The sequence below is a fragment of the Ictidomys tridecemlineatus genome, chromosome X (genome assembly GCF_052094955.1).
Source record: "Ictidomys tridecemlineatus isolate mIctTri1 chromosome X, mIctTri1.hap1, whole genome shotgun sequence".
Lineage (NCBI taxonomy): Eukaryota > Metazoa > Chordata > Mammalia > Rodentia > Sciuridae > Ictidomys > Ictidomys tridecemlineatus.
In genome coordinates, this window is record NC_135493.1 from 1,399,238 (window position 1) to 1,409,017 (window position 9,780).

The 9,780-nt window shown below is 55.0% G+C and overlaps 1 protein-coding gene across 1 annotated transcript; it reads right to left on the reverse strand.

Moving 5' to 3' along the window:
- Positions 1-13: 13 nt before the first annotated feature.
- Emd (emerin) lies at positions 14-2,545 on the reverse strand. Its single transcript, XM_005340635.5, has 6 exons — positions 2,260-2,545; positions 1,958-2,065; positions 1,723-1,800; positions 1,418-1,551; positions 835-884; positions 14-751 (listed from the first exon to the last, which is right to left on the reverse strand). Exons 1-6 carry the CDS (start codon positions 2,339-2,341, stop codon positions 421-423), a joined length of 783 nt encoding a protein of 260 aa, XP_005340692.1. The 5' UTR covers positions 2,342-2,545; the 3' UTR covers positions 14-420.
- Between the last annotated feature and the right edge of the window lie 7,235 nt (positions 2,546-9,780).

A 9,780-nucleotide genomic window follows, 5' to 3' on the forward strand; every position in this document is an offset into this window, starting at 1 on the left:
AAAAACCAACAAGTTAAAAATAAACAAGTCTTTTTATTGTGTATCCACGAAAACAGTCAGGGAAGCCTTTGGTTAATCTCCCTGACAAGGTGACAATAAACAGGAGGCATGCATGACAACAATTTTATTCTCCTCTGGAGGAATGAGCTCTTGCTCTCCTGGGCCCTAAGGATTAGAGGCAAGCAGGGCCAGAAGGTTCCAGAGGAAGGCACACCCAGGCCTAATCAGCTGTGGAGGGCCCAAGTCTGCTGCCTCCCTGGCAGGATGAGGCAGGGGGTGGGGTGGGGGGAAACACTGCCCTGGGCTAGGCCCCACACCCCCAAGCTAGAACACACAGAAAAGCCCCACCCCCACCCCCAGCAAACACTGCTAAGGCAGTCAGCCAGGACTTGCAAGAAGAGCTGGCTTAGAAATCAAGACTCAGGGATCCATCCAGAAGGGGTTGCCTTCCTCGGCCTGCATGGAGTAGTAAACAAAGAGCAGGAAGGCAGCAAACACAAGGAAAAGCAGCAGCTGGCCCCAGAGTGGGACCTGTCTATCCTGGCCTAGATCAGCCACAGGGGCCTGCTTTTCTGGTCGGATGGCACGACGAGCAAGCCATGAAGGGGTGGGAGAAGAAGATGAAGACACAGAAGAGGTGGAGGTTGTAGGATAATAGGATAGACCCAGGGAGCTCCTGGAGACGTTGGAAACAGGACGATAGTGTGCGATGCTCTGGTAGGTGCTGTCCCGGCCATATATAGGGCGCTCCCTGTAGCAAGAGAAGGGAGCAGGTAGGCCAAGAGAGCCTCGGTCTAGAGACTGCTCCTGTCTCTAGACCTTCCCAGTACTCACCTATCCTTGCTCTCCTCTTCAGAAGAAGAGAAAAGATTGTCATCGTGCACCTGCAGAACAGAGTTGGGGTTAGGGCACTGGCTGGCAGGGACTGACCCTGACATATCCATTAGTCTAAATGTTCCTGACCATCACTTCAAGGCCAGACACCTGCTTCCTCCAGAACTACTGGGGGTTCCTTGCCTTTTCTGTGCAAGGCCTTGCCACTTAGTGACTATCCCAGCTGCCTGTGCCACAGTGCTCTCCTTTGCTCCCTAGGATTCTCAGAAAGTTCGAACCTAGAGTCAGACCAGGGTGCGGGTCATGCCTCATATGCTCTAATGAAATGCATTTTATTGTTTATTTGGAGTACTGGGCATGGAACCTTAAGCAAGTGCTCTTCACTGAACTACACATCCTGGCCCTAATAGTTTGCACATCCCCAGAGCAGTACTTTGCACAAACAGCTGTAGGCTGACCCTAACCCTTACCCTCTCTGGAAGATTAGGAGCTCCCATTTGCACCCAGCAGCTTCCTGGATTTGTCCAAACCCAGTTATGATCACCTCAGGCTGCACCCAAGGTGTGCCTAACAACTAGCTCACCAGGTGGTGGAAGGTGTCAGCATCTGAGAGTGAAGTTACTGGTTGGCGGAAGCCCTTGGAAGTGCCCAGAGACTCAGGTTCTCCGTAGGTCCTGGTGGTCAAGTAACTCTCCTCATAGTAGTCATCATTATAGCCTTGGGAAGGGAAACGGTGATAGAAGAGGCAGTGATGTCCTCCACCTGTATGGATGGTCCTAATCTGGACCCCATTTGGGGGCCTGCACCAGTTCCTCCCCTCTAGGGTTACTCAGGAGTGCTAGACAGGGTGGGGTGAAGGTGTCAAGGCACTCGCCCCACCCGTCTTACCCTTGCTTTGATAAAGTAAGGCATCCTCTTTCTTGGGCAGATCATACATATCCGAGTCCATGGATGCTGAATCCAAGTCTGAATTGAGAAGGGAACAGGAGTATTTGCCCCCAGGCTTCCCTTCCTTCTCCCTCTAGTCTAGTGCCCCTGCCACAGTCTCACGACCCTGTCCTCCCGGTTGCCCAAGCCCCGTCCCCAGGAGTAGTCAGCAGGGCTCTGAGACAGAGGATCTCACCTGAGAACCGATAGGAGAATGAGGAGGAAGACGAGTTGGGAGGCGAGAGCCTCCGCCTCTGGGTCTCATACTCGAAGATTTTCTTTTCGTAGAGCTTTCGAGTGGAGCCTGGCCAGACACGGGGCGTGGAGCGGTCAGGAGTGCGGGGCACAGAGCGTGAGCCCAGGGAAGGCCATGCGGAGAGCGCGGGGGGGTGGAGGAAGGCGGGGAGGGAACCCGAGGGGAAGGAAGGGGTCAGTGGGGGCGCCAGGCGGAGCGCGGGGTCCCGGGAGAGGTCCCGCGCGCCACCCGCCGCCGCGTACCCACGACGGGCCCGTGCGGGATGTTGTACTGGCGCAGTACTGCGGCCAGCTCGGTGTCCGACAAAACCGCGTAGTCGTCCATGGCGGGCGCGGCCGGCACCGGAAGACGAGTAGTGAAGGCCTAGGTGCTGCCCAGGCCTGACTACACAGGCCAAGCAACCGCTGCCTAGGAGCGGGGCAGGGACAGGGGCAGCGCCAGCGCCTCGGGAGCGGCCGCGCTTGCTACACGCCTGCGTCACGGTCACGTCACGGCGGCGGGCCTCACAAGCTCTGCGCGCTGCGAGGGGCGGGGCCTAACCACCCGAGCAACCGGTGCAGACCGGTCTGGCTGTGGGAGCTGGCACGGCGGGGCGTCGCGCTGGGGGCGGAGCTTACAAGCCCGTACAACACAAAAGTGTGCAGGATTGGCTAGAGCAAGAAGAGGGGCAGGGGCTGAAGGCGAGCCAAAGAGGCTCTAGGGCGTGACATGAAGGGAGCCACACCTACCTATCTGTGAAGGCGGGTGCTGTGCTCGCCGGGCAGGAGTGCGGGAGCTGGCAGTCAGCCAAGACGTAGCGCGCTGGCGCGTTTGGGTTAGGCGCTTAAGCGGGGCAGACTTGCGCTACCCAAACCAGCAGAAACCGGCTGGGATGTGGGAGTGGGCGAACTCTCGCATTTACGGTAGCTCTCATCCCTGTCACTAGGGCTTCACCTCGTGTCCGCCCCCCCCCCCCCCCGTTGCAGGGCTTAGGGTCACCCGGCCCCACCCTGCTCAGCAGCAGTGGAAAGTGCCCAACGTTAAGAGTGAGCCCTTCGTGAGCGCCAGGCACGCCTGTGCGCTTTGTGTGAGCAAGGCCAAGAAAGCCGCTGCCTAGCAGGGCCGCGACCCTACGCGGTCCCCTCGCAGATCCCTGGCCCCTGGCGGGCCCTCTCAATCTGCTAGGCCTTCGCCTGCGCACCTGAGCCCGCTGGTTCCCACCACCTCCCTGCCTGCTCTCTCGCTCCACCGCTCCACCCGGGAGGAAATGGGGCACTGGGCCAGGAGGCCACCAGCCCTCTAGGAGCAGCAGCCTTCGAAGGGGCCCAAGCGTGCCAATGGGCACGGGCAGAGGGTGCCATGTGATGCGTGCAGACAGCGTGTTCCCGCCTAACACCACCATAATGTCCACCTGGGGCCCCGGGGGCAGTTGCCTCTCTTGGCCTAATGGCCCCTGAATCCGATGGTACCAGGGGTGACCAAGCAGGGCACAGGGGTGTGGCAAACCATGGAAAGTTGCCAATACTTGCTGAGAATCCTAAACTAACAGTTGGCGAAGGCCTTAATCAGAAAAGAACTGTCTGGTGGAAAATGGAAAGATGGCGACAGTTATATTCTAAACAAAGCCTGTTGATGGAGTGTGGGGCCATCTAGGGTGCTCTCACTGGGCAGACCTAGAGCTGCGGGGAGCATGAAGAGATGAGGTGCTTAGGATGCCTGATCTCTTAGATGATGCCTGATGACAGGGGAAGAAGAGAAGAGAGCTTTGGACATGTCCAAGCTGGCTGATCCAACTGGTGAGGGTCAAAGGACAATTTTCCATGGAGGTTTGTAGAGGTGGACAATCAGGAAGTATTGAAGAGAGAGAGAGCTCTGTTTTGACCAAACACAAAGACATTAAGGAAAAAGAATTGCTCTTCTCTTGATTTTAGAGGAAAGGCAAGGCCTTACTCTCCCCTGCAATGTGGGAGGAGGTTCCCAAAGACACTGTGCTGGCATTAAGAGATAGGAAAGCCTTAGCTCCTTTTTCTTTCTCTCTCTCTCTCCCTCTCCCTCTCCCTTTCTCTCTCTCTCCCTCTCCCTCTCTCTCTCTCTCTCTTCACTCTCTCTTCTCTCTCTCTCTCTCTCTCTCTCTCTCTCTCTCTCTCTCTCTCTCGGTACTAGGGACTGAACCCAGGGGCACTTAACCACTGAGCCACATCCCCAGCCCTTTTAATTTTTTAATTTTGAGATACAGTCTTGCTAGGTTGTTTAAGTCCTCACTAAGTTGCTGAGGCTGGCTTTTTTTTTTTTTTTAGTTGTAGATGGACACAATACTTTTGTTTTATTTATGTATTTTTATGTGGTGCTGAGGATCAAACCCAGTGCCTCACACATGCTGGGCATGTGCTCCACCATTGATCCACAACCCTAGCCCTGGGGATGGCCTTTTTGAACTCGAAGTCCTCCTGCTTCAGTCTCCAGAGCTGCTGGAATTATAGGCTACAGACATGGTGTACACTGAGCCTGGCAAGCCTGCTCCTTTTTTTTCAAAGCAGAGGCTGGGACTGGGGGTGGGGGGTGGGTGGCAGAGTGAGCTCTGGGCCATTCAGCAGCATGGATTTTTTAGTTTTGGCAAAATCAGATTCCCCAGCAAGTCTCCAAGCCTTCTTCTGCAGTTCTGGCCTCTCTCCCAGAGATCTGTGCATACAAGTGCTTGCTCAGTCCTCCCCCTGCCACCCTCCCCATACAGATTCAAGCTGTTTCCTTATGAGGTCAAGGAATTCTAGGTTTGCTTTTTCCCTAAGGAACACCCCCCCACACCTGCCTCAGCACTGTGCTTTGTATGCCCCCCATTGCCCCAGCATGAGGTCCCACCACAGATGGCATCAGGAAGCTGAACTGTGATGGTCCCCCTGTACCCACCCTGTAGGTACCTGGAGCCTAAGTCTAGCCCCAGGGCAGTGCAGCTCCATTCCAGACCACTAGAAGCCAGGCAAGCCCTTGATCAACATAGCTAATAGGCTGTATCACCCATCATAAAGAGAATTTATCAGGATCCTGGGGTAAGGGGAGTCTTACCCAAGGGCCCTGAATGCAGCAGTTCATTCATGGAAACATTTTCCCCATGGTCATCTGGGCATTGACCTGGCCTAGTCTCAGACTTCTCTCAGGCAGAAGTTATCAAAGAGGCTGGAAGGATATGTAAAGGCATTCTAAGTGCCTGTGGGGAGTTCTTCCTAGGAAGGGCATGGAGATTAGACATTGGGGTTCAGCAGATGCTAAGTCAAAATAAGCAGACAATTTTTCTTTTAAGCATGGAAATGACTTTTAATCAGTATGTTGTATAATTTGCAATCCCAAGAAGATTTCTAGTTTTAGGGGAAAAAAGTCTACATGAAAACATTTCTTCAACACAAGGAGAAAATGTTTTTAGTTTATTATGAACTTCACCAGGAAACAGTTGGTGCTATATGAACCTTTGTGCCCCTAACACCTGGAAGAAGTTGAGGTAAAGAACTGCTTGTGTTTAGAGCATGTACAGTGTGGGGAGGGTAGTATAAAGAGGGTAGTGTAATGGGGGTCCTGAGACTCACCATACAGCCACCACTTCTTTTGCACTCCCCCCATCTATTCTACCCCTGGCTCTGATTGCCATGCCTCTGGATAGGTGGGTTTTCCTCCTGGAAGGACAGCCTTGAACTCCATAGCAGCTACCTCAGAGGCCTGAGCTCAGCCTCCTTGTTTAGTAAGTGAAGTTAATCCACTGGCCTTCCCAGTGGGGGCTTCCACTGTAGGTAGCAGCTAGAGAACCTGGCACTGTTGGGAGGCTCCCATAATGAGTCAAGGTGTGAAATGTCATTGACAGCACAGCTAGTAAAGGCAGCAACAGATGGGGAAAGCCTGGAAGGCGACCAGCACCTTGCTGTTTGTGTGAAACAAGATTCACTTAGCAGATGTAACCAAACTCTTTCCTTTCTTCTTTCCTATTTTTTCCTTCTTCTCTTCCTTTGTTTCATTTTTTTTTCATAAAATAGAATAGAAAATAGAGTACACTGCAGACACTAAGGGAAAGTCTCATTTTATGAAATGTTTGTTTCAATCATACATGTGTGTACGTGTGTGAAGGTATGTATACTGGCTCAGGAATGTAAAATGTAGCTCCTATTGATTGTTGCAGACAAAATGTCGAAATGACATTGTTTTTGTGGCCTCCCCCTAGGAAGTGACATTTGAGCTGAATCTGAAGCTACCAGGAAACAGGCATGTAGAAGAGGAAGAGGAAGCCTGGCAATGCTAGGGTGTGGCTGTGCCCACCAGGTTCACAGACACTTGGCTGCACCCCACTGCCCACTTCCAGGCTTTGGGACTGCACCATATTGCATTAGGAATTCAGTGCATCTGTGCTGCTTGCTCCTAGGTCAGGCCTGTACTCAGCAGGGGCCAAACCAGTGAGGCTTGCTCATCATAGGGCTCAGTGCCCTGTAGTCCACCAAACTGGAGCCTGGAGCATGGTAGAGGCTCAGTGAATACTTACTGATGCCCCTCACCTAGGGGGCAGGATCTGACTTGTGTGGCCAGCCCAGGTTTAGAATAGAGACAGAGGACTTGACTGGTTGGTTCTCTGGAGAAGGTGGCCTTGGAGCTGAGCCTTTTCAGTAGGGGAGTGCTTGGATCCCCCTAAACTCAGCCTTCCAGCCTCGTTGAAGTTGCGCCTAGAGAAGAGCTCTGCAGGCCCTGCGGACGCTGAAGGTGAGCCCCCTCCCCCCGGCCCCAGGGCCTGGCGGCCCTAGCGGGGCGGTGAGCTCATCCCGGTGGGGGGGTTGGGGGGGTGGGCGTCGCCAGGGGCAACAGGGCTCTGGAGCTCACGGCGCGCCCCCCGCACCGCCCCCGGCTTCTGGGTGATTTTACCAATTAAGGCTTTCTTGCCGGGCTGGGCCGGCCCGGCGCGGGGCGGGCGCGGGGCGGGGATGCGACCAACAAGAAGGCGGGCAGCGGCAGCCCATTCGCGTGGAGGCGCGCGGCGCTCGGCGGACGCCAGTAGAGCCCTGAGGCGCCAGGCACGGGCGCGAAGGCGAGCCGGGCGCCACCCTGCGGTTGTCAGCCGCTGGCAGGGGACAGCAGGTGAGTCCTCTGTGGAAGGCTCCACGTCGGACTGTCGCAGCGCTGCTCGTGGGCTGGGGTGGGTGGCGAAAGTGTGCGGAGAGGCTGGAAAATGCAGGCGCTCGCGCACGCCCAGATCCTGGGCAGGTGCAACTCGCATAGGTGAGCTCAGGTCCCACGCATCTGGGAAGGGTATCCAGAGTCTGCCTTCCATAATTTACCCATGAACGTATGTCTGTGCCCATAGTCTGGGAGCCCAAGGACACAGGGCTTCTGTGAGAGAGGGAGGGTCTCTGAGCGTTTGGCATGAGATGGGTGGAGGTGTGGGTGCCCATGAACCCATCATTACCTCCCTGACTGGAAAAAGGGTCCCCAGATCAGGACCTTGTGTGCAAGGGCTACCTGTAAAGACATTTCACAGTACACTGAATGGGAACCGGGGGCGATTCCCTTGCTGGTACAAGTCCACAAGGTACCAGCCTCTTTTGGCACAGGGGAGCTGATTCAGGGGCTGCTGAACTCCAAGGGGATTGTGGTGGGGTTTGGCCAGGCCCTTAGATTTCCTGTCTGGGCCCTGGACCCTGTCCCAGGTTGGCTCTTGAGTGGGATATTCACCGCCAGTAAGGATGTAAGCAGCAACAGCGCCAGATCCTCATGCCATCCAGGGCTAGGAAAAGTAGGTGAAACCCTCTGGCAGGCCCATTTGTGTGTGCTCCAGGCTGCACAGTCAAGGTGGGAGCTTAGGAAATGGGTGCCCCCACTTGTCACATCTTGACTTGTCTTGCCAGCTGGGTCTTCTCACCTCACCAATCTGCTAGTTCCTTCCCTCCTGGCGCCCCCTGGCTACACAGGTCTAGAAAAGGCTTCTTGGGGATCCCAGCTGAAAAGCCCCTTGCACTGGGGATATAGTTCCCTGTGGGAGGGCCTGGCCTGGGGTCTGTGGGCCAGGGGTGGGGAAGTGGGCGGGACATGTCTAACATCCAAGAATCTACTCCAAATAAGGGAAAATATGAAAGCTCTGAATTTTTGCTTCCTGGGGCTACCCAATCTGGGGGCTTTAGGATGGGGCGACATCTGGTGGTGGTCCTATGTCCTCCACACTCCATTGTTAACTATGACTCAGTTTTCTTATTCTCTGACGATTAAGGAATGAACCCCAGATGACCCAGATGGATGGTATTTACTGGAGAATCAATTATTGATGTAATTCCATCTCTGGATATTTCCTTTCTACTGGGGTGGAATTTTTAGGGGTTTTCTGTCACCACCCCTCAGCCCTCAGCTCTTAGACACTCTGGTGCATTTTGTGCACTGTGTATGAAAGATGGAGGTCAAGAGAGGGGAGAGTGCAGGGGTGGGCCTCACTACTGAAAAATGCCATTTGGCCCCCTACTACCACCACTAGTAGGAAAACCAGTGGAGTTACAGGCAGCCTCAAAGCTTGGAGGCAAGGGAGATACCCACTGACATCACAGTCTCTCCACAGGCATGCAGACACCCAAAGCCAAGGAGAGTCATCCATATTTGGGCATGACATGATGACTGACTCCTTCTCCCACTGGTCTTCAGAAGATAAATTAATTAATTATTACTAGAATTGAGCAGTATGGACAAGGATTTACCTTCTGGGGAAAAAAGAAGGAAATATTCTGGAGAGGGGAGGCACAGAGGACTGGGAGGGACAGAATCCACCCTGGAGAAGAAGCCATAGGTAGGCTGACATCTCATGTCTGAAGAGGGTTGCAGTCAGTGTCTTCTATACCTGTGCTTCTACTCTGTGTTTTTGCTGATCTCTGTACCATCTCTGGAATATGTACCAGAAAATTAACTTTCAATAAATAGTCTCACAGTACTCTGGGAAAACAGCCCAGGCTCGTAAGCAAGAATTGGCAACCCCTATTCACTCCCTTTGATTTCCTGGCCCTCTGTCCTCAGACCCCCTCTACACCTCCCAGTGACCTGGTCACCCCTGGTACCATCGGATTCAGGGGCCATTAGGCCAAGAGAGGCAACTGCCCCCGGGGCCCCAGGTGGACATTATGGTGGTGTTAGGCGGGAACACGCTGTCTGCACGCATCACATGGCACCCTCTGCCCGTGCCCATTGGCACGCTTGGGCCCCTTCGAAGGCTGCTGCTCCTAGAGGGCTGGTGGCCTCCTGGCCCAGTGCCCCATTTCCTCCCGGGTGGAGCGGTGGAGCGAGAGAGCAGGCAGGGAGGTGGTGGGAACCAGCGGGCTCAGGTGCGCAGGCGAAGGCCTAGCAGATTGAGAGGGCCCGCCAGGGGCCAGGGATCTGCGAGGGGACCGCGTAGGGTCGCGGCCCTGCTAGGCAGCGGCTTTCTTGGTCTTGCTCACACAAAGCGCACAGGCGTGCCTGGCGCTCACGAAGGGCTCACTCTTAACGTTGGGCACTTTCCACTGCTGCTGAGCAGGGTGGGGCCGCGTGACCCTAAGCCCTGCAGCCCGGGGTGGGGGTGACAGAGAGTGCCGGGGTGCGGGGAAGGGGTGGAACCTAAGTGACTCAAGGACCCCATCCGCCCCACCCCAACCCCCCGTAGGGGCCTTGAGGAAGGAAAGTCCCTTGTAAGGGCGTGTCGGCTGGATCCTAGCGGTCATCCAAGCGCCAGACACTCAGAAGCCTTTTGTCCCTCCAGGGTGTGTTTCCTGAAGCGCTAGCGCAGAGGCAGCGGGGCCTGGGCGCCT

Coding starts and splice junctions, on each gene's coding strand:
- Emd (XM_005340635.5), bottom strand. CDS start 2,341: ATGGACGACTACGCGGTTTTGTCGGACACCGAGCTGGCCGCAGTACTG. Junction 2,066..2,259: donor CCCGCACGGGCCCGTCGTGG/GTACGCGGCGGC, acceptor GTGTCTGGCCAG/GCTCCACTCGAAAGCTCTAC. Junction 885..1,417: donor CTGACACCTTCCACCACCTG/GTGAGCTAGTTG, acceptor TCTGTTCTGCAG/GTGCACGATGACAATCTTTT.